This window comes from Eimeria acervulina, genomic scaffold (genome assembly GCF_000499425.1).
Source record: "Eimeria acervulina Houghton genomic scaffold, Eah_scaff190, whole genome shotgun sequence".
Lineage (NCBI taxonomy): Eukaryota > Apicomplexa > Conoidasida > Eucoccidiorida > Eimeriidae > Eimeria > Eimeria acervulina.
Window position 1 is genome coordinate 17,764 of NW_013550087.1, and position 22,305 is coordinate 40,068.

Here is a 22,305-nt window from a genome sequence, read left to right on the forward strand (position 1 = left end):
ATATATATATATATATACATATATACATATAAACATGCATACACAAACTCAGTGAAATATATTCTATATATATAGAATATATATAAAATATATATCATATATGGATGCATATATATATATGTATATATATACTAGATCCTTGCATTGAGTAAGAGAGACAGAGGGGAGACGAAGAACACCATTCAAACCCTAATCCTTAAAACCTAAACCCTAAACCCTAAACCCTAGGCCTAAATATCATGGAAGCGGCGCGCTGGGTGTATGTACACCCCATCCGCTCTGCCCCACACGGCTTTATTATATTGTCTCTAATGCTAAATGAAGGCTGCAGCATATGCAGCAAAAGAGCAGTAGCAGCAGCTGGAGCAGCAACAACAACCACAGAAGCAACAACAACAGCAGCAGCAGCAACGACTGCAGCAACAGCAGCAAGGAGAAGAGATCTTCACCAATCTGCTGCAGTCGGAGTGCCAACAGAAATATCTTTCGAATTTCAGAACTGTAGAATTCACAGCAGCAGCAGCAGCAGCAGCAGCAACAGCAGCAGCAGCAGCAGCAGCAGGTCACTCGCAGGCGGGCTGAGCGCTGTAGATTCACTAGCTGAAGGCAGCAGCAGCAAACTCGCTGCATGCAAATATAATAATATAATTAAAATATACTGCATAATATATCCCTGGAGAAGGGTAGAAGGAATTTGCTGCTGCTGCATTAAGCGAAGCTGCAGAGACACCCCAGTGTCACCTCTGGAAGCCTGCTGCTGCTCTTGCTGTTGCTCTTGCTGCTGCTGCTGCTCTCGCTGCTGCTGCTGCCCTTGCTGCTGAGCCAGCTGCTGCTTAAGCTGCTGCTGCTGCTGCCGCCACCTTCCATCCGCTCAAGCGTAGGCATGCATTCGCAGTTGCGCTATACAGCACCCTATCTAGCTGCAGCAGCGGCAGCTGCAGAAGCAGAAGCAGATATGATTGACCAGTTGAAACAACCTTGACTAGAAGCAGATAGCTAGGGGAACCGTATGACCTGCTAGGACAGCAGCAGCAGCAGCAGCAGCCGCAGCAGCAGCAGCAGAGGGCCCTTCCCTTAGGGTCTGCAGTACCTGGAGATCTGCTGCTCCATTCGCTTCTGTTGCTACCGTTGTTGGTTGTTGCTGCGTCCCTGCTGCTGCTGCTGCTGCTGTTCTTACTGCTGCTCCTGTCCCTACTGCTGCTGCTGCTGCTGCTGCTCCTACTGCTGCTCCTACTGCTGATCCTGCTGCTGCTGCTGCTGCGGCGATGTACAGCGATACGGAGGTTCCAGAGACGCCTTTCTTCCGCTCTGCCTCCAGCGCAATTCCGCAGCAAAGTCCCTATACCGAAGATCCTGCTGCTGCTGCTGCTGCTGCTGCTGCTGCTTCTCTGAAATCGGGAGACAACGAAGCTGCTGCCCCCGCAGCAGCAGCAGCAGCAGCAGCAGAAGCGGGGTCTCCCCTTAGTTCTAGCTTCAGTGGTGGTGCCCCTGTGCTGCAGAAAATGCAACTGCCTCCCTCGCAATCGAGCCTGGCAGCAGCTGCAGCAGCAGCTGCAGCAGCAGCCGCAGCAGCATCATCACCTGCTGCAGCTGGTGGTGCTGCTGCTGCAGCAGCTGACGAGCCCCAGCTGCAGCACAGCTTAACGCAGCTTTCGGAGGGAGAGGTTGGTCCGCTTACAGTTGCTGCTGCAGAGCAGCAGCAAGCTGGGAGGATGCTGTGGGCTGTCGTTACACCTCAAACCGTCAATAATCAAACATATGCGCAGCAGCAGGTGCTGCTCTACCAGCAGCAGCAGCACCAGCAGCAGGTGGAAGCGCTGCGCAGAGAAAGCCCGGATACAGCATCGCTGCTGTTGCATGAATCGCAGCAGCAGCAGCAGCAGCAGCAGCAGCAACAGCAACAGCAGCACCAGCTGCTGCCGCATAATGCGCAGGCAGAGGTGCTGCTGCAGCAACAGCACCTGCAGCAGCAGCAGCAGCAGCTGCATCTGATAGAAGAACAAACACAATGGAGACAGAAAATAGAAGAGCAGCAGCAACAGCAGCAGCAGCAGCAACGCTTGATAGAGCAGCAGCTGCAGAAGCAGCAAGAAATGGAGGCGCAGCAACTGAAGCAGCTGCAGCAACTCGAGCAGCAACTGCTGCAAGAGAAGGAGAAGTGGGAGGGGCAGCAACAGCAGCAGCAGCAGCAATTGCAGCAAACGTATGCAGAGCAGCTCCAGCAGCAGCAGCAGATGCTGCAGCAACAGCAGCAGATGATGGTGGATTCTCAGGAGCAGCAAAAAGCCTGGCAGCAGCAGCAGCAGGAACAGCTAGAGCTTCTGAAGCAGCAGCAAGAGGAGTACCTGCGGCTGCAGCTGGAGCAGCACGACCACGAACTGCAGGAGCAACTGCAGCAGCAACTGCAGCAGCAGCACGGGCAGCAAGAGCAGCAAGAGCAGCATCTGCAGCAGCAACTGCACCAGCAACAAGAGCAGCTACTGAAGCAACAGCTGATGCTAGAGCAACTGCTTCAAGACGGAAGCCGCATGCACTCGAACCAGCAGCAGCAGCAGCTGCTGCGGCAGCAACCAGAACATCAGCAGGAGCAGCAGCACCACAAGCTGCAGCAGCGGCAACAACAGCAGCAACTGCAGCAGCTGCAACCTGCTTACGAGCACCGCAGCAATTCGCTTGGGGGAGTCAATGAGGACACCGTTTCTGCTGCTGCTGCTGTTGCTGCTGCTCCTCTCTCATTGCAGCAGCAGCAACAGCAGCCGCAGCAGTTTGCTGCTGCCTGTACGCGTCGCTCGCTTTCGTTTCCTCTCAGCAGCAGCAGCTGGCCTCAGCAGACCACCAGAAGAGAGGTATCCTTCCCCCTTGCAGCAGGATCTGCTGCTGCTTCTGCTGTTGCTGCTGCTGCTGCTGCGGGCAATTACACCCCACAGCTGAAGCAAGAAATGCGCTGCTATGCCGATTTACCAGATGCTGCTGCCTCTCCTACAGAGGCAGCAGCATCTGCAGCGGCAGCAGCAGGTACAGCAGCAGGGGTTGCAGAAGCAGCAGCTGCAGCAAAGTTTCCACGGGCAGAACCTTCACTTGTGCAGCAGCAGCAGCAGCAGCAGCAGCAGCAAGGAGCGCAGCACTTGCTGCAGAGCAACAGCAGCAGAAATTTTGAAGCACCATCTTGTGATCCGCAGCAGCAGCAAGAAGAGCTGCTGCTGTCTTCCCATGAGACTGCTGCTGCTACTGCTGGTGCTGCTGCTGCTGTGCAGCAGCAAGGCGAGGCCTTGGAGCCGGGTGTCTTCGCAGCAAAGCGGCGACTGCTGCAGCAGCAGCAGCAAGCCGGGTTGCTGCAGCAGCTGCAGCAGCAGTGGGCCCATGAGGCTGGAGCGCAACAAGGAGAAGAGCTGCTGCTGCAGGAAGCACTGGAGCAGCAATTGCTGCTCCAGCAAACAACGCCCGAGCAGCAGCTCCTGCTGCAGCATGAGCAGGAACTGCTGCTGCAGCAGGAAGAAGCGGAGATGCAACAACTGCGGCTGATGCAGCGATACGAGTCTCTGCAGCAGCAGCAACAGCAGCACCAGCAGCAACAGCAGCAGCAGCAGGGTGCTTTCTTGGTGAATCAGAAGCAGCTGCATGAGAGCTGCTGCAGCCATGCAGATGCGTTGCTGCAGCAGCAGCCGCGGGTAGAGACACTTCAAACGCAGCAAACAGAGGCGAACGTGCTGCAGCAGCAACAGCAGAAAACGGTGCAGCAGCAGAAGCAACAGCAGCTGCTGCTGCCCAGAGAGAGCAACGAGCTACTGCAGTTGCCTTTGTGCGACGAGCATAAGCACATTGCTGCTTCCCTGCAGCAGCAGCAGGCGCTGCAGCAGCAACAGGCACTGCAGCAACAGCAAGCACTGCAGCAGCAACAACGGCTACAGCAGCACCAAATGGAGGCCCTGCAGCAGCAGCAGGAATGGCAGCAGCAGCAAATGCTGCAGCTGCAGCAGCAGCACATGCTGCAGCTGCAGCAGCAACAGCACCGCAGCTTGGTGTCTCCTAGAAGAATTCAGCTGTCTAGGCAGCATCGGCTGCAGCAGCGGCTGCAGCAGCGACATGAGCGTCGGCAGCAATCTCTTTTGCAGCAGCAGTGGGTGTTGCTGCAGCAGCAGCAGCAGCAGCTTCAGCTGCAAGGACAGTTGCAGCAGCAGCTGCTGCAGCAGCATCTGCAGCTCCAAAACCGCGACCAGCTGCAACTGCAGCAGCAACTGCAGCAGCAGCTGTTGCAGCAGCAGCTTCAGCAACAAATGCAGCTGCTCAGTCTTCAAGAGCAGCAGCACGCTCAGACAACCCCACGTACAGCTCTTCTGTCTGTGCAGCAGCAGCAACAGCAGCAGCAGCAGCAGGATGCATACAGCGAGAGGCAAGAGAAATCGCCCCTTGAGGAGGAGGAGGAGCAGCAGCAGCAGCTTCAAGCTGCCGCTGCTAGCAAGCAGTACAGCGACGAGCAGCAGCAGCAGCAGCAAGAGCATAATTCTGTAGCTGACGGACGACAGCAGCAGGGAGAAAGAACTGCGCAGCAGCAGTTAAACACTCAGCAGCAGGTGCTGCAGCAGCTGCAGCAAAAGGACACCACACAGCAGCAGCAACAGCACAAACGCAGAGAAAAAGAAAGCCTGACGGCGTGCGGCAGCAGCAGCAGCAGCAGCAGCAGCAGCAGCAGCAGCAGGTGCATTTGCGGCGATCTGCAAATGCAGCAGCAAGTGCTGCAGCAGCAGCAACAGCAGGTGCAGCAGCAAATGCAGCAGCATTTGTTGCATCAGTCCCCCAGTGGCGCTTCCCTCGCGTCGCTGCAGGAAGGCGGAGAGGCTCTAACGGGTCAGCAGGAGCAGCAGCAGCAGCAGCAACAGCTGCAGCAGCAGGGTGATTGGGGCTGCCGATGCGGGGCCCCTGAGTGCAGCTTTTGTGCAGGAGACAGGATTGAAACATCAGCAGCAATTACAGCAGCGGCAACGAGCGACGCGGCAGCAGCAATTGCAGCAGCAGCAACAAGCGAAGCAGCAGCAGCAACTGCAGCAGCACTGCAGCACGCTGAGAACCTGCAGAGACACTCTGCCTGCTGTCTCCTGACCGAGCACCAGCAGCTGCTGCACCTTCAGGCAGTGGGGTGTGCAGCAAAGCAACAGCCCCAGCTGCTGCGAAGCCCGCAGCAGCAGCAGCAGCTGCAGCAACAGCAGCTGCCGCATTGTGGTCGTGCTGCTGCTGCACTTTCTGTCGCTGGTTTCGGTCCTACTCCTTGCTGCTGCAGCAGCCTGTGTGCACTGCTGCCTCAGCCGCAGCAGGCGTGTAGCGCAGCAGCAGCAAGAGCAGCAGCAGCAAAAAGAACTGCTGCACCAGCATGTACTACTGCTGCCAGCACCCCCAGGCATATGCACAACAAGCCCGAAGCATTTGCTGCTGCAGCAACGCCGCATGCAGCAGCAGCAGCAGCAACTGACCGCCCTTGGAGCTGCTGGGGAGGTAGCTGCTGCAGCAGCAGCAGCAGCCGCTGCAGACCAGGGAATGAACAGCTGCAGCAACTGCAGAAGCAGCAGCAGCAAGAAGCAGGTTGCATCCCCTTATTCCCACAAAGAGATACACTCAGCAGCACTGTCTCCTGCAGCTGCTGCGTTTTCCGCAGCAGACAAACCCCAGAGGAGCTGGAGCAGCAGCAGCAGCAGCAGCAGCAGCAGCAGCAGCAACTGCTGGTGCACCGCTTGCAGAAACGGCAGCAGCAGTGCATGCAGCAGCACTTCAGCGTTGAGGCGCCGGAGGCTAACCCCCTAATCCTGCAACAACAGCAGTGCTGCGTGCTGCAGCATCAGCTGCAGCAGCAGCTGCAGCAGGACAACAGAGGGAAGGACCTGCTGCTGCTGCTTGGAGGGAGCGGAAGCAGCCATGATGCAGGCACAGCAGCAGCTGCTGCGCGACCGGTACAAATGTCTGCTGCTGCTGCTGCTGCTGTAGTGACACCTGACGGCGCATGCATACGGCAGCAGCGTTTCGAGCTACTGCACCAAACCGCAGAGATGCAGCAGCAGCAGCAGCAACAGCAACAGCAGCAACCCACTCCACGTAGTCCCTGCATTGCACCCTCACCAGCATGCCAGCAGCAGCAGCAGCAGCACTTGCTACAGTTACTGCAGCAACAACAACACGAGCAGCAACTGCTCTGGCAGAACAGCAGCAGCAGCTGCTGCTGCTGCCGTGTCAGCGGCACTTGCAGCAGCAGCAGCTGCTGCAAGTGAACGCCGACGTCTTACGCTAGCGTTTCAGCAACTGCAGCAGCAGCAGCAGAAGCAGCAGCAGCAGAAGCAGCAGCAGCAGAAACAGCAGTAGCAGCAAGAGATTCACGTTGCTAGCGCCTAGTGCGTATGCTTCTGTAGCCTGCTGCAGCAGGACCGCAGCAGCAGCAATCCACTGCTTACTGCTACTGTAGCTGCTGCTCCTGCTGCTAACGGCACGCGTGCTTGTCTAGTGCAAGACGAGACAGCAGCAGCATCAGCAGCAACAGAGCAGCTTTCTCTTACGCCTGCTGCTGCTGCTGCTGCTGCTGCTGTAGCTGCTGCAGCGTGCGCTACGGAAGGCCTACCAGCCTGTGAGTGCATGCATGCAGCAGCAAAAGAAGCAGCAGACGCAGCACTAGAAATATTAAAATGAATGAGACAAATTGCAGGAGTCTATTCAGCTAAGATGGTTCAAAGAGAGATTTACCGGAGTCTGCTGCTGCTGCTGCTGCTGCTGCTGCTGCAGGTGCTGCGTCAGCCTCGAATGGTGTCGGCACTGCAGTAGCTGCTTCTGCACTGTTTGCTGCTACACTGTCTGCTGCTGCACTGTCTGCTGCTGTTGTGCTTGCTGCTGCTGGGGTCTCAGCAGCCGAAGCAGCAAGTTGCTGCTCTTCACTTATATGCTGCCGCTTCTTTGCGGGCTCTGCCTCTAAAGCATCAGCCAAGGGGCTGTGTGCTGCTGTTGCTGCTGCGGCTGCTGCTGTTGCTGCTGGTGCTGCTGCCCCTGCTTCGCCCGAAGCAGCGGCAGGTCCTTCTAAGGAAGGTGCACTAGAAGCATCACCCTGCTGCTGCTGCTGCTGTTGCTGCTGCTGCTGTTCCTGCTGCTGCTGCTGCTGCTGCTGACTGGACGGCTCTTCTGCTGCAGCGGCGTCCTGCGGCAACACTGCACTGGAAGCAGCAGCGGCAGCAGCTGCTGCAGCAGCTGCAGCAGCAGCAGCAGCAAGAGCATCCTTTCTAGCAAAGACAACTAGGTGGCCGTCTGCAGCAAGACTAACCACAGTTGCTGCTGTATGCGAGCATGCAAGACCTACAATGAAGCTGAGGTGTCTCTGCAGCACTTCAGTGACGGTCTCCAGTCCCTCTGCACTTGTTTCTGCTGCCCTTACCTCGTAAAACCCATAGTTGCTGCTGCTGCTGCTGCTGCTGCTGTTGTCTGCTGCTGCTGCTGCTGCTATGGGCGCCCCCATCGGGAGGCAGCAGCAATCTGGAGGCATCTCTACAGCATTACAACTGGCCAGCAGCACCGCACGCCTGGGGCTGAGGTGTACGTACACCAGGTCGCAGAGACTTGCTGCAGCGCATGCACGCAGGAGCAGCAGCAGCAGGTGAGACGACAGCAGCAGCACAGCAGCAACAGCAGCAGCAGCAGCAGTAGCAGCAAAGCATGCCTACCGTTCTGAGTCCCGCGGGCAATACGAGAGAGAGTGACGCTCTTCAGTCGCAGCAGCGGAAACACTTGAACTTGCAGCTGCTGCTGCGGCTGTTGCTGCTGCTGCTGCTGCTGCAAAGCCACCTTCATAGGCGTGTGCGGCACAAAGGCGCAGACCCTTATAAACCCGTCAGAGCAACCCAGCAGCAAATGAAGGCTGCTGCTACTGCTGGTGCTGCTGCTGCTGCTGCCAGGGACGATGCGCCGCCTTGGGCGCCACACGAGAGACACGGCCTGCAGCAGCAGCAGCAATAGCAGCAGCAACAGCAATAGCAGCAGCAGCAGCAGCAACCGCATGCTTGCCCGCCCCTACCCACGGCTGGACTGCATGTTAGTGCAGATAAAACCCTAAACCCTAAACCCTAAACCCTAAACCCTAAAACCTAGACCTACAGTGGCAGCTCTCTCATTGATGTAGAAGGCTTGCAGCGGCAGCACTTGAGGCACAACAGGAACCCGCTGCTCAGCAGCAGCTGCAGCAGCAGCAGCTGCTGCTGCAGCTGCGTCCCCGCCTGCAGCAGCAGCAGCAGCTGCTGCTGCTTGCTGCTGCTTCTTGCTGCTGCTCTCGAACTGCCGCTGCAACTCCAAAATTTTATCATCTTCAATGAAAGCTGTTGCCAGGCAGCCGCCTACGTCTGCTGCTGCAGCAAGCCACCTGCCTTTTGCTGCTGCTGCTGGTGCTGCTGCTGTTGGTGTTGTTGCTGCTGTTGCTGCGGCTCCGGGGCTGGCAGCAGCAGCAGCAGCAGGGGGGCGCGAGCGGTCTAGCGCTAAAGCAGGGAAGCTGCAGAGCAGCACAGCCGTGCCGTCCTCCCCGCTGCTGCTGCTGCTGCTGCTGCTGCTGCTGCTGGCGGTTCGCGTGGGTATAAAGACAGCAGGAGCAGCAAATGCAGCAAGTAAATGCCCCTGCTGCGTTTCATATATCCCAATAGGATAGGCTGATGGAGCAGCAGCAGCAGCAGCAACAAGACGGCCGTCTTGTAAGAACTCTACCGTCTGCAGATCGTCTCCCACCCTGCTGCTGCTGCTGCTGCTGCTGCCAGCAGCAGCAGCAGGGGCCCCTAGAGCAGCAAAGCCGCGCCCGTGGGCTCCCAAGACACAGCGAGGAGAAGGAGAGTTAAGCAGCAGGTGTATGTACACCTGAGATGAGTCATATAAACCGTGCTGCAGCAACTCGTCAGCAACAGGAGACGGGAAGAAGGAGTCCCTTCGAGCCCACAAAGAGCTGCTGCTGCTGCTGCGCCAAGCTGCTGCTGCTGCTGCTGCTGCTGCTGCAGGAGACTGAAATAAAGCTGTTGCTGTCGTGCGCTGCAACGAAGCCAACGAATCCTCATCAACGCCCCACACGTAGCACAACCTGCAGCAGCAGCAGCAACAACAACAGCAGAAGCAGCAAGATCAGCAGCAGCAAGAACCTCAAAATATGTGAACACGCAGTACAAGGATCTTCACCACCTGCAGCAGCAGAAACTGCTGCTGCTGCTGTTCCTGCTGCTGTTGCTGCAGTCGCGCCTTGCGCGAAAAACCCCACCTCGTACGCAAAGCAGCAGCAGAAGCAACAACAGGAGCAGCAGCAGGAGCAGCAACAACGTCAGGAGCAGCAACAGCAGCAGCGGGAGCAGCAGCAGCAGCAGCAGCAGCAGCTTACCCTGCTTGAGTTAAAGCGAGCAAAGTGTCTCCTTGGGGGTTTAAAAGCACTTTCTGTACTTGCGACGCCATGCGCCCCAGCAACCCCACAAACTCCAGTCCCTGCTGCTGCTGCTGCTGCTGCTGCTCTTGCTGCTGCTGCTGCTGCTGCTGCTGCTGGTGATGAGGGACGATGCGGTAAACGAAGACAGTCCCCACAAGCCCGGAGCCACCAACGAAGACATGCCGATCGCTGCAGCAGCAGCAACTGCTGCTGCGTGCATGCGCCTGCTTCTCTATCAAACCCACCTGCTGCAGCAAGCTGCTAGGGGGCTTGAAGCTGCTGCTGCTGCTGCTGCTGCTGCTGCTGCTGCCATCCCCCTTGACGAAGGGGGAGGCCGCTGCAGCATCAGGCCGCGGCGTTGGAGAAGCAGCCGCAAAACGCCCGCTATTGCTATTGCTGCTGCTGCTGCTGCTGCTGCTGCTGCCGTTGGTTGCGGCTGCGTATGGAGAGGAGACGGCAGGAGAAGCCATTGTGACTTGAGTCTGCTGCAGCAACTGCTGCAGCTGCTGCTGCTGCTGCTCCTGCTGGCGTTTCTCTTCCTGTGCGGGCCCAACTAGGGAAGCAAATGCGAACAACCAGCTGCAGCTGCTGCTGCTGCTGCTGCTGTTGCTGCGGCTGCTGTTGCTGCTGCTGGTTCAGCAGCACATGCAAACACCACAAGATGGAGAGTGCCGTGCCTGAGCCGTTTGCTGTTGTTATTGCTGCTGCTGTTCTAGCTGCTGCTGCTGCTGCTTTTGCTGCTGCTGCTGCTGCTGCAGCAGGTCGGCTGCAGCGGCCCGACACTGCTGCTCCTGCTGTGCTGCAGACACCCCAAATTCAAATTTTGTTAATTGCTGCTGCGTTTGTCTTCCTTTCCTGCTGCTTCGAGCCGCATGCAGCAGCAGTCCCCATGGCGCAGCCCCCTCTTGCTGCTGCAGCTGTGGGGCTGCAGCAGCAGCAGCAGCAACAGCAGGGTATATAATTCCCTACTCTATGCATTTCTTTTTTATAGTTTGATTTGTAGAGAGAAGAAACAACGCAGCTACGGCTCTGCTTCTCCCTATCTCAACCTGCTGCTGCGCATGCATGCAGCAGCAGGCCTCCACAGCAGCAGCAAACCTAGCAGCAGCAGCAGCAGCAGCAGCAATGGTGCAGTGTCCCCCTAAGAAGAAATCGAAAGCCGTTGCGGCGGCTACACGCAAAAACAAACCCCAGAAGCCAAAGACAGGCGGCAAGAAAGATAAACTGCAGAGAATACTAAGAGACGTAAGCTGCTGCTGCTATTGCTGCTGCTGCTATTGCTGCTGCTATTGCTGCTGCTATTGCTGCTGCTGCTGCTATTGCTTCTGCTGCGGTTGCTGCCGGTGATACTACTGCTGACTGTGGTCGCTTGCCTACTCCGTGCTGCTGTGCACTCATTTCCCTGGTGTTCCTGCTGCTGTTGTTGCTGCTGCTGATGCTGCTGTTGCTGCTTCTGCTGTTTGTGCTGCAGCCCTCAAAGGCAGTAGGCGTTGCAAAGGTGGAAGCCTCTCTAGCTGCTGTTGCTCAGCCTGTACACTCCAACTTGCAGATCGTTAGCAGCAGCAACAAGAACAGCAGCAGCAAGAAGTAAACCTGCTGCTGCTGCTGCTGTTGATACAGCCTCTACCGCAGCAGCAGCAGCAGCAGCAGCAAGCTGCTCGCTTTGCTTTTTTTTGTGGGGAGTGGTGGAGAGGAGACTGTCTCCTTTCACCTTCATTGCAGACGCAACTAGGCAGACTCTTAACTCAACAGTTTGCTGCTGCTGTTGCAGTTGCTGTTACTGTTGCTGCTGCTGCTGCACCAGCAGCAGCAGCACATAGTGCTACGTTTTGAGGGCCTAGAGACCCTCAGAAGACAGCTCGCTAGCCAGCAACTAGATAGCAGCTAGCTAGCCGCTAGCTAACTAACTAGCCACCAGCTAGCTAACTAGTAGCTAGCTAACAACTACCTAGCTGGCTTGCTACTAGCTAGCTAGCTAGCCAGATAGCTGCAAAGTAGAAGCGGTGGTAGAGTAGAGAGACGAGAGAAGAGATGAAGATGGAGACAGCAAATAGATAAAAGAGACAGAGACAAAAGGAGACAGAAATAAAAAAAAGATAGAGAGACAGAGATAAATAAAAGAAGAGAGGAGACAGTTGCTTCTCGCTACATGCTTCCAGTGCAAGTCTTCGCCTGACAGAGACACGCCTCCTTTGAAGAATCTGAGAAGCTGCAGCAGCAACAGCAGCAACAGCAGCAGCAACAGGAACAGCTCACTATGCAGCAACAGCGGACACAGCCACGCAAGAGGGAACATCGAAGCAGCAGCAGCAACAACACCCGTATGAACCTCAGCAGCAGCAGCAGCAGCAGCAGCGGCAGCTGCATCAGCAGGAGCAGCAAGAGCAGCAGCATCAGCACCAGCTCCAAATGTAGCAGCAATAGCGGATTCAACAGCAACAGATGCAGCAGCACCAAATGCAGGAGCAACAGCAGATGCAACACAACAGCAGCAGCAGGCACAGCAGCAGCAGATGCAGCAACAGCAGCAGCAGCACAAGCAGCAGCAGCAGCAGCAGCAGCAGCAGCAGCATACTGATAGTCGTAAAGGATTTCTTCGGTGGGGGGAATATCGCGTAGAGCTGTGATCGCGACTGCGCCGTCTGGCAGCAGCACGGACTCAGCGTTCGGCTCGCAGCAGTGGTTGATGTACCTGCAGCAGCACACGAACTATCTTGCTGCTGCTGCTGCTGCTGCTAACCCTGTTGCTGCTAATCCTGCTGCTGCTGCTACGGCTGCTTCGCCTTAATCAGCGGCGCAGCAGGGCGGCACAGAGAAAAAGAAGTGCAAAGCAACTCACGTACTCGCGACGTCACAGCAGCAGCAGCAACAGCAGCAGCAGCAGCAACAGCAGCAGCAGCAGCAACAGCAGCAACAGCAGCAGCAGCTGACCTTGCGAGGTTTCCCATATCGGTTGCATCAACATATCTCGTGCAGAGAGACTCCTCCACAGCGAAACAATAGCAGTTACCGTGCTGCCAGTCGTAGCGTGCCTCCCTGCAGCAGCAGCAGCAGCAGCAACAGCAGCAGCAGCAACAGCAGCAGCAGCAACAGCAGCGGCGAAGATACACACGCACGTTAATGCAGCTGTTTTCGCTGCTGCTGCAGCAGCGAAAACCTCCACGTTTTCTGAAGCTTTATAGCATGCCACCGCAGCAGCAGCAGCAGCAGCAGCAACAGCAACAGCAGCAGCAGCAGCAGCAGCAAGGGCTCACCGCAATTCGACGAGCTGCGGAGGAGGGTATCGTTTGTATTTGGGGTGTATATACACCTCGCCAGCGTATTCTACTAATGCTGTCCCAGCCGGCAGCCACTCCGAAGCAAACACCCCGTACCTGCAGCAGCAGCAGATGCAGCAGCAAATGCAGCAGCAGATAAAGCAGATGCAGCAGCAAATGCAGCAGATAAAGCAAATGCAGATGCAGCAAATGCAGCAGCAGCAGATGCAGCAAAAGACGCAGCAGCAAATGCAGCAGAAGAAATGCTGCCCCAGCCGGCAGCCACTCCGAAGCAAACACCCCGTACCTGCAGCAGCAGCAGATGCAGCAGCAAATGCAGCAGCAGATAAAGCAGATGCAGCAGCAAATGCAGCAGATAAAGCAAATGCAGATGCAGCAAATGCAGCAGCAGCAGATGCAGCAAAAGACGCAGCAGCAAATGCAGCAGAAGACGCAGCAGAAGATGCAGCCGCAGATGCAGCAGCAGATGCAGCAGCAGATGAAGCAGCAGCAGCAGCAGCAACTTGCCCGTGAACCGACGAGCGTTTTAAGAGGAGAGATCGGCAGGGCAGCGCCAACGAAGAATTAAAAGCAGCAGGCCAGCGAGAGACACCCAAACGCAAAAACTCTGCAGCAGCACCAACAGCAAAAGCAGCAGCAGCAACAGCAACAGCAGCAGCAGCTGAGGAGTGAGCCCACTGCAGCAGCACAAGAAGGCTACAGCAGCAGCAGACGCAACAGTAGCAGCAAAGGCACCCAGCTGCGCTGCCAGGCGGAGCAAATGTGCAGCAGCAGCAACAGCAGCAGCAGCAACAGCAGCAGCAGCTAGACGCACCAGCACGTAGTCGCCCTGCTTCAAGGGACTCTTCTTGAATGCGCAGCAGTTGCTGCTGCAGAGGAGACGGCAGCGCGCCGTTCACCTGCAGCAGCAGCAACAACAACAACAGCAGGAACGACTGCAACAGCAGCAGCAAATGCAGCGGCAGCACCAAGAAGACCAACACCAGATGCAGCAGCATCACCTATAGCAGCAGCAGGTGAACTACTACTGTGACGATGCCGCAGCAGCAGGCCCCGTGTCGATGCTGCTGCTGGTGCGGGTATTACTGCTGCTGCTGCTGCTGTTGCTGCTGCCGTAGGGCCGCACCTGCAGCAGAAGGCCTGGGAAGAGCTGCGCCTTTAAGCGTCGTAGCAGCCGCTGCATTTGCTGCTGCTGCTGCTGCTGCCCTGTGGGCCTGCCACCGCGGCCCCTACGCCCTCCTCTGCGAGCAGCAGCGGGTGCTGCATCAGCTGCTGCTGCTGCTGTTGATGCTTCTGCTGCTGTTGCTGTTGCTGCAGTGCAGGAGGTTTCTGCTGCTGCCGCAGGAGACAGCCGCAGCACAGAGCAGCAGCCCGGATGAAAAGGCCGCAGCAGCACGGCACGCCCCACTTGCTGCACTGCAACACAAGCAGCAGCAGCTGCTGCTGCTGCATCTGATGCTGCTGCTTCTGCTGCGGAGGCAGCAGGACGTGCTGCTGCTGCTGCGGCACCAGAAGACAAACGCAACAACCTCTCAAAAGCCAGCCGCTTAGGAGGAGGCTCGAGATCAATGCTGTTGCTGTTGCTGCTGCTGCTGCTGCTGCTGCTCTGCAAGTGCGACAATAGCTGTTGCCGCCACCTGCTGCCGATACACCTCACTGCAAGTACAGCAAATTGATTGTCTACCTCGTTCCAAGGGCAGTCTTCCTTCGTGCTGCTGCTGCTGCTGCTGCTGCTGTCGCTATTGCTGCTGCTGCTGCCCCTGCTACTCGTGCCGTAGCTCACGTGCAGCAGTTGATGCAGCAGCCATAGTGCAGCCTGCTGCTGCTGCTGCGGCGCCTCCGGGAGAAGTACGCAGTTTTTTGTGCTGTTGTTGTTGCTGCTGCAGAAGTGGCAGCAGCGACTCAGCAGCTGCAGCACAGATGCATCCGTTGTCAGCAGCAGCTGAAGTGCATGCAGCAACTGCAGCCGCATGCAGCTGCCTCTACCCCTGAGCAGCAGCCAACGCGCTTGAGCTGCCTGTACACCTGAAAGGCCCTCAAAAGGACATGCTTGCTGCAGCTCCTCCTGCAGCAGCTGCTGCTGTTCCTGTCCTTGCTGCTTCACGTGCTGCTGCTGCTGCTGCTGCTGCTGCTGCTGCTGCTGCTGTTGCTGCTGCTGCAGCGGCCGTTTCTGCGGTACAACTGCTGCAGCAGTCTCTGCTGCAGCGATTCTTTGGGCGGAGGGCTCGCTCTTGACGCTTATGCTGCTGCTGCTGTGCTGCTGCTGCTGCTGCTCCTGCTGCTGCACCTGCTGCTGCGGGCAGGGCTCGAATACATCGAAGAGGCCTCCAGGATGCGACAGCAGCACAGCAGCAAGATCTTTTGCTGCTGCTGCTGCTGCATCCGGTGGCTGCCTAACGAAGAAGTAGCGATCGCTGCGCTCGCTGAGACGCAGGTTCTCCGCGGAGTACCAACTGCTGCTGCTGTTGCTGCTGCTGTTGCTGCTGCTGCTGCTGCCGCTGCTGCTGCCTGTTGCTGCAGCAGCAACCAGCGCCACAAGTTCCTTTAACGAAGGGGGGGTTGAAAGAGCTGCTGCTGCTGCTGCAGCGGCACGCTTGGCTTCTGCCGCTGCGCCCACCTTTGCTGCAGCTTCTGCTGCTAGATCTTGTGCTTCTCCTTGTCTCCCTGTTGCTGCTGCTGCAGTAGCATCAACAGCAGCAGCAGCAGCAACCGGACCCTCTGCTGACGTGATCAATGGCGCACTTGACTCTGAAAATGCGTGCAGCAGCTGCTGCTGCTGCTGCATGTGCTGCTGCATGTGCTGCTGCTGCTGCTGCTGCATCAGCTCCTGCTCCCTTCCTGGTAGCGCAGCGTCAAGAGATGCATGTTGTTGCTGCTGCTGCTGAAGGTCCTGAGTAGCAGCAGCCATTGTTGCTGCGCATTGTTCCGTAGCAGCAGCAGCAATGCTGCTGCTGCTGGTAGCTTCTGCTGAATGTAGCTGCTGTTGTGGCTCCCGCTGCAGCGGTTGCTGCTGCGACTGCTGTTGCTGCTGCTGCTGCTGCTGCTGCTGCGGCTGCATTCCCTTCTCCTGCAGAAGGTGCTGCTGCTGCTCTGGCACGGCATCCTGCTGCATCTGTCCTATCTGCTTCTGTAGGTGGCGTTGCTGTTGCAGCTGTTGCTGCTCCAGCGGTTGCTGCTGCTCGCTGCAGAAGTGTTGTTGCTGCTGCAGGCCTTGCTCGGCAGCAGCAGCAGCAGCATCAGCACCTTTGGCTGGGATCGGGAGGCTTTTTGCTGCTCCGCTGCTGCTGCTGTTGCTGCTGCTGCTGCTGCTGCCGCTGCTGCTGCTGTTTGAACGAGGCTTCGTTTTACTTCTGCCACGAAGTGCTGCAGCAGCGCCCCTCCCCCTTCTAGAGGCCCTTGCTCGGCTATCAGTCTGCTGCTGCTGCTGCTGCTGCTGCTGCTGCTGCTGGTGATGCTTGTGCAAGTGCTGGCGGTAGGAGTGTTGCTGTTGGTGGGGCGGGGGTATATTGTGCTGCTGCTGTTGCTGTTGCTGCAGACTTGCTGGTGCAGTTGCAGCAGCAGCAGCAGCAGCAGCGCCATTGTCTTCATCGCTGCTGCCGGAGAACGAAGAAGTATCGGAGCAGCAGGAAGAAGAAGACAGCAGGGACGGCTGCCAGTCGCCATGCATCTTCCTGCTGCAGCAGCAGCAGCAGCTTCTGCTGCTGCTGATGCTGCTGCACCTAGTGCTGCTGCTGCGTCTCTTGCTGCAGAAGTCTCTTGTAGCAGCCAACAGCTGCAGCAAAGGCGTGTATCTGCCAGTGCTGCAGCTGCTGCTGTCTGCTGCAAGTGCGGTGAGGCTGTTGCATGCAGTGTGCTGCTGCTGCTGTTGCTGCTGCTCCTAATTCTTGTACAGTTCTTCCCTGCCGCTGCTTCTCTTCACCGCCACAGCCCGAAGCTGCTGCAGCAGATCAGCAGCTCAACGGTTTGTTGCTGCAGCGCCTGCCGCAGACTCTTGAAGATTGGTTGCTGCAGTCGCCATTACCCCCGATATGTGCTGCTGCTTCTGCTGCTGTTGTTGCTGTTGCTGCTGCTGCGGCTGCTGCTAGTTCATCAGGGGTGTTTTGCCTGTCTATGCATTGCTAGGCTTTGCTAGCCGCCTAGAAGACAGATTGCTGCTGCTGTAGCTGCCTCTGCTGCTAACGTGCTGCTACTGTTTGCTGCTGCATGCAATGTGTGTTGCTGCTGGGGCTGGTCCCTCCGCAGCAGCCACCGCTGCTGTTGCTGCTGCTGCTGCTGCTGCTGGCATCTCGTTGCTGCCCTTGTAGTTTTCTTTTCAAGAAACTCCTAAGTGCTGCTCTGCTCGCCCTTGAGGCGCCCGTCCCGCCGTGCGCTTGCTGCTGCTGCTGCGGCTGTTGCTGCTGCTGCTGCTGCAGCTCCTCCGCGTCTTCTTGCTGGCTTTTGCTCCGCAGTATAAAACAAAGAAGTCTGCCTTCCAGAGGCATTTGAGCAGCAGCAGCAGCAGCTGCTGCTGCACCAAATCGCCGCAGCAGCAAGCAGCAGCCAGGCCCCCCAGCAGCCACCTCAGCGACTGCAGCAGCAGCAGCAGCAGCAGCAGCAGCAGCAGCGCTGTGGGGAGCTTTTCGGGATATGTACAGCTGATTTCGCTGCGAGCGCAGGTGCTCTGACAGCGAAACCCGAAGCAACAGCAGTAGCAACCGCGACAGCAGCTGCAGCCGCTGCAGCAGCAGCAACAGCAGCAGCAGCTGCAGCAGCTGCTGCAGCAGCAACCAAACTAGGCAGATGAAGATGAATCGCAGCAGCACGGAGGCCGTAGGCCCCTATATGTACACTGAGAGGCAGCAGGCCTTTAGCAGCAGCAGCAGCAGCAGCAGCAGCAGCAGCGGGCTGCACCACGGAGGAGCCCCTCAGCACCGGCGTATGCCTCGCTCTGTCTTCCAGCACCAGCAGCAGCAGCAGCATGAAGATTTGCTGCAGCAGCAGCACCATCTGTATGAAGGTGGTTTGTCTAGCAAACGGAGCAGCAGAGCAACCGAAGCGGAGGCGTTTCTGCACGAAGAAGCAGCAGCAAGAGCAGCAGCAGCAGCAGCAGGAGATATAACAACTCCTGCGAACCTTACGACAGCAACCAATTTATCTGAAGGTGTGCTGCAGTGTACATGCACCTCAGGCTGGCGGCAACTAAGTGCAGTCTTTTCTTTGTTGCTGCTGCTGGAACTGTGAGACATCCTCGATGCTGCTGCTCCCAATGCTGTTGCTGCTGCTGCTGCTGCTGCAGCTGCTGCTGCGTTTGCTGCTGCTGGGGTGTCTGTACAGATGACGCATCAGATATATCGGATGCAGTTGGGGGCCTCGTCTACAGCAACTCACAGCAGCGCGGCATGCAGCAGCAGCAGCAGCAGCAGCTTGTGTCTCCTGATGGACACTCAGCATCCGTGTCTCGGCTAAGTGCGTTGCTGCTGCTGCTTCAGAGCGTTGCTGCTGCTGCTCCCGCTGCACTAGGATTGCTGCTGCCGCTGCTGCAGCACTAATATTGCTGCTGCAGCTGCTGCACTAGTATTGCTGCTGCTACTGCTGCTGCCTGCGTGGTGGCTGCCTCTGCTGCTCTTCTTCCCCCGCTGCAGCAATATTTCTCCTGCCGCTGCATCTGCATCTTCTGGTGCTGCATGTGCTGCTGCTGCTGCTGCATCTGCTGCTGCTGCTGCTGCTGCTGCTGCAGTACATAGGCAGAGTCGATGGCGGCCGAGTTGGCTGCCGCTGGCTGGCTGCCAAGACAGCGCATCAGGGCGCCCATCTGCTGCACTGCAGCAAAACACTGAAATGCGTGGGTCCCTGCTGCTGCTGCTGCTGTTCCTCTTGCTGCTGCTGCTGCTGCTTCACCTGCTGCTGGTGCGGCATCTGCTTCTGCTGGTGCTGCTGGGGGCGCGTGTATATGCGGCTGTTGCTGCAGTTGTTGCTGTAGCCGTTGCTGCAGCTGTTGCTGCTGCTGCATCTGTTGCTGCTGCAGCACATATTGCTGCTGATCCATCTGTTGCTGCTGCAGCACCCCATTGCTGCTGCAGCATCTGTTGCTGCAGCAGCAGCAGCAGCAGTTGTTGCTGCAGGTGTTTGGTGTGTATACAGCTCGAATAACAGCACGACGCGAGGATGTCAATGCCGAGGATTTGGCTGTGTTGCTGCGGAGACAGCTGCTGGGGTGTCTCCTTCATAAAAAGAAAGCAGCAGCAGGAGCTGCTGCTGCCGTGCTGCTGCTGCTCGCTGCAGCTGCTGCAGTGTTGCTGCTCCTCGCAGCAGCAGGCCTAGGATTTCACAGCCAAACCCCAACGGAGCCTCCCGCCTCAGTGAGTGCCTCTCAGGGTTTAGGGTTTAGGGTTTAGGGTTCAGGGTTTAGGGTTTAAGGGCTTAGGGTTTAAGGGCTTAGGGTTTAGGATCTACGCGTTAAGGGTTTACGGTTTGTGGTTTAGGGTTGAGATTTAAGGGTTAAAGGTTTAGGTTTAAGGGTTTAGGGTTTAGGTGTAAGGGTTTAGGTTTAAGGGTTTAGGGTTTAGGTTTAAGGGTTTAGGGTTTAGGGTTTAGGGTTTGTTTTGTGGCTCTGCAGGTTGTCCCAGAAGCCACTACGCCGGTGAGCAGACGCACAAACTAGGGTTTAGGGTTTAAGGTTTAGGGTTTAGGGTTTAGGGTTTAGGGTTTAGGGTTTGGTATTCAGGCCCCGGAGTCTTCCCCTGAGCTCGCTGCACTTAGGCGGGAGTTGGCTGCGCAGCGCGTTGCAATGCAGCAGCAGCAGCAGCAGCACGAGCAGCAACAGCATCTGCTGCAGCAGCAGCTTGAACAGTTATTGCAGCAGCAAAAGCAACAGCAGCAGCAGCAACAGCTAGTTGCCGCTGATCCAGATGTAGCAGCCGCAGCAGCAGCAGCGGCAGCAGCAGCAGCAGCAGCAGAACGAGAGGCATTAGCTGAAGAAGTGGCAGCAGCAAAGGTAAGTGGGGGGTCTCAGCAACAGCAGCAGCAGCAACAGTAGCAACACCAACAGCAGCAGCACAGAGCACGCGCTTGCCGCACCAGTTGCTGCTGTCTCTGCTGAGAATAGTATGCATTATGCTTGTTGCTTCTGCTGCTTCTGCTGCTGCTTCTGCTGCTGCTGCTGCAGCAACACGTCGCTGAGCTTGAGGCGAAGAACGATGGCTTCTGGGAGCAGCTGCAGCAACTGCAGCAGCAGCTGCAGCAGCAGCAGCAGCAGCTAGGCACGATCGGTTCTTCCTCCCTGAAAACCCCTAAACCCTCTTACTCTCTAATTCCTAAACCCTAAACCCTACAGCTCTCCTGCTGCGCTGCTTCGATATTTGCTGCTGCTGTTGCTGCTGCTGCTGCTGCTGCAGGTGCTGCAGGCTCTCAGCCGCTGCCAGCGGGGCTGCGACAGAAGATAGAAGAAGTGCATGCGAGGTAAAAGCAAATATATTTTTTCGTTTGTTTTTCTACGGTGCTGCTGTATATATATATATATATATATATATCTGTATATAGTATATATTTATGTATGTGGATATGTTTATATATTTATATATATAGCAGCAAGGCCTTGACAGGCCTTGCTGTTGTCTCCCTATGCTGCAGCTGCTGTTGCTGCTGTAGTTGTTTCTGCTGCTGCTGCTGCTGCTGGTCTTTTCGCTGCTGCTGCTGCTACTACTCGTTTTGCTGCTGCAGCTGTTGCTGCAGCTGTTTTCGCTGCTGCTGCAACTGTTTTTGCTGCTGCTGCAGTGGCGTTTGTGGGTGGTTTTGCAAGCGTTATTCAATGCGCTGCATGTACTGCTGCTGCTGCTGCTGTTTGTGCTGCTGTTTCTTTAAAGGCTAGCAGCAGAAGAAGAGACAGATGTTGACTGGGCGCTGGAGTCTGTTGGCGCTCGCATTATTCATTCGGAGACATCTCCGCCGCTAATCCCAGCGTACGTTCTGCTGCTGCTGTGCATGCTGCTGCTGCTGCTGCGTTGCATGCTGCTGCTGCTGTGCATGCTGCTTTGCATGCTGCTGCTGCTTTGCATGATTCTGCTGCTGCTACTTTTGCATGCTGCTGCTGCATTGCATCCCAGCAGCGCTACTGGCTTTTCTGCAGCAGGAGTAGCAGCAGCAGCAGCAGCGCATGCTGTATAGTATTTGTGTCTGCTATCTCTTGGATGTGCTGCTGTGTCTCTTTTGCTGTCTCTCTGTCTCCGTTTTTATTTCTCTTCTTTGTTCAACCCCTTTTGCTTGTCGCCTCATCATTTTACTTTTTTTGTGTTTGTGTTGTTGTTGCTGCTGCTGCTGCTGCTTTCGCCGCTGCTGCTGCTTCAGGGGGACTGTATGGGGAGGTTTACAGCAGCAGTTGCTGCAGCTGTTGGGTGTGCAGCAGCAGCAGCAGCCAGCAGCAGCAGCAGCATTGCTGCACCGCCCTGCGGAGACAGTGCTGAGGCCTGAGCGACTACCAGGCAACTGCTATGCTTTTAAAGGCCCCACAGGAAGAATTGCTGTTTTGCTGCCAGCAGCAGTAAGTGCAGCGTGCATGCATGCTGCTGCTGCTGCTGCTCCTGTTTTACATGCTGCTGTTGCTGCTGCTTTGCGTCCTGCTGCTGCTGTTTTGCATGCTACTGCTGCTCTACGTGCTGCTGCTGTTTTGCGTGCTGCTGCTGTTTTGCGTGCTGCTGCTGCTTTGCATGCTGTTGCTGTTGTTGTGCTTGCTGCTGCACCAACAGCAACCCTACCACAGCAACCTATGCCCAGCTTCCTGCTGCTGTTGCTGCTGAGCCTGCTGCTGCTGTGGAGTTTGCTGCTGCTGCTGCCGAGTTTGCTGCTGCTGTTTCTTTTTCTGATGTTGATGGCGCTTCTGGTTCTGCAGATTGCATTTCAGCAACTCTGCGCCTCTGTTAAACCTCCGCTTCTGCTGCTGCTGCTGCTGTTGCTGCTGTTGCTTCAGGTGTATGTACAGTCCGTAGCTGTAGACGACATGGTGTCTGTCTTGAGCCGTGATACAGCACCAAAGAGAATGCGAGTGTGGGGCTATCCTGATAAAAATAGGCTTTATGCTCCTTCTCATCTTAGCAGCAGCAGCAGCAGCAGCAGCAGCAGCAGCAGCAACAGCAGCAACAGCAGCAGTACGAGCTTACAGGAACTACCCCTTTCAGAGAGCAGCAGCGGCAGCAGCTGGCTGGGATCAGTGCTGTCTATACAGCCCAGCAGCAAGCCAGCAGCAGCAGGAGCAGCAGCAGGTGCGTTGCTGCTGGGGGAGTTCGTGCTGGAGCGAGGCAGCAAAAGCTGCCGCTTCGAAGTGCAGCAGCAGCAGCAGCAGCAGCCTCTAAAGAAAATTGTATTTGAATTCCTAGAGAACTTCGGTAACAGCAAATATACCTGCATCTACAGATTAAGGGTTCATGGCAGCAAGGCTGTGCTGCTCAGCAGCAGCAGCAGCAGCAGCAGGAAGAGCAGCACCAGCAGCTGAGGCTGCTGCTGCATCCGCATCCGCATTTGCTTCAACAGCAGCAAACATCTTGACACCAGAAACAGCGCAGCAACACAGCAACGCTCGTGCTGCTGTTTTGCTTTAGTGCTGCTGCTGCTGCGCTTGCTCTTGCTGCTGCTGCGCTTGCATCGGCA

General features: G+C 56.8%; 5 protein-coding genes across 5 annotated transcripts; 3 read left to right on the top strand and 2 right to left on the bottom strand.

Moving 5' to 3' along the window:
- Positions 1-1,502: 1,502 nt before the first annotated feature.
- EAH_00024270 (hypothetical protein, conserved) lies at positions 1,503-6,254 on the top strand (the record flags this gene model as incomplete). Its single annotated transcript, XM_013396774.1, has 1 exon — positions 1,503-6,254. One exon carries the CDS (start codon positions 1,503-1,505, stop codon positions 6,252-6,254), a length of 4,752 nt encoding a protein of 1,583 aa, XP_013252228.1.
- A 440-nt stretch (positions 6,255-6,694) lies between these two features.
- On the bottom strand, positions 6,695-9,879 carry EAH_00024280 (hypothetical protein, conserved; the record flags this gene model as incomplete). Its single annotated transcript, XM_013396775.1, has 4 exons — positions 6,695-7,584; positions 7,686-7,956; positions 8,116-9,076; positions 9,368-9,879. The coding sequence occupies 4 exons, from the start codon at positions 9,877-9,879 to the stop codon at positions 6,695-6,697; spliced, it is 2,634 nt and encodes an 877-aa protein (XP_013252229.1).
- A 1,972-nt stretch (positions 9,880-11,851) lies between these two features.
- EAH_00024290 (hypothetical protein) lies at positions 11,852-13,200 on the top strand (the record flags this gene model as incomplete). The annotated part of the gene is made up of 3 exons (XM_013396776.1): positions 11,852-12,008; positions 12,202-12,525; positions 12,752-13,200. 3 exons carry the CDS (start codon positions 11,852-11,854, stop codon positions 13,198-13,200), a joined length of 930 nt encoding a protein of 309 aa, XP_013252230.1.
- Positions 13,201-13,711: 511 nt separating this feature from the next.
- On the bottom strand, positions 13,712-16,354 carry EAH_00024300 (SET domain-containing protein, putative; the record flags this gene model as incomplete). The annotated part of the gene is made up of 1 exon (XM_013396777.1): positions 13,712-16,354. The coding sequence occupies one exon, from the start codon at positions 16,352-16,354 to the stop codon at positions 13,712-13,714; it is 2,643 nt and encodes an 880-aa protein (XP_013252231.1).
- A 1,118-nt stretch (positions 16,355-17,472) lies between these two features.
- Positions 17,473-22,150, top strand: EAH_00024310 (hypothetical protein, conserved; the record flags this gene model as incomplete). The annotated part of the gene is made up of 10 exons (XM_013396778.1): positions 17,473-17,827; positions 18,001-18,132; positions 18,808-19,025; positions 19,283-19,306; positions 19,391-19,660; positions 19,832-19,934; positions 20,061-20,124; positions 20,529-20,624; positions 21,010-21,202; positions 21,629-22,150. The coding sequence occupies 10 exons, from the start codon at positions 17,473-17,475 to the stop codon at positions 22,148-22,150; spliced, it is 1,977 nt and encodes a 658-aa protein (XP_013252232.1).
- Between the last annotated feature and the right edge of the window lie 155 nt (positions 22,151-22,305).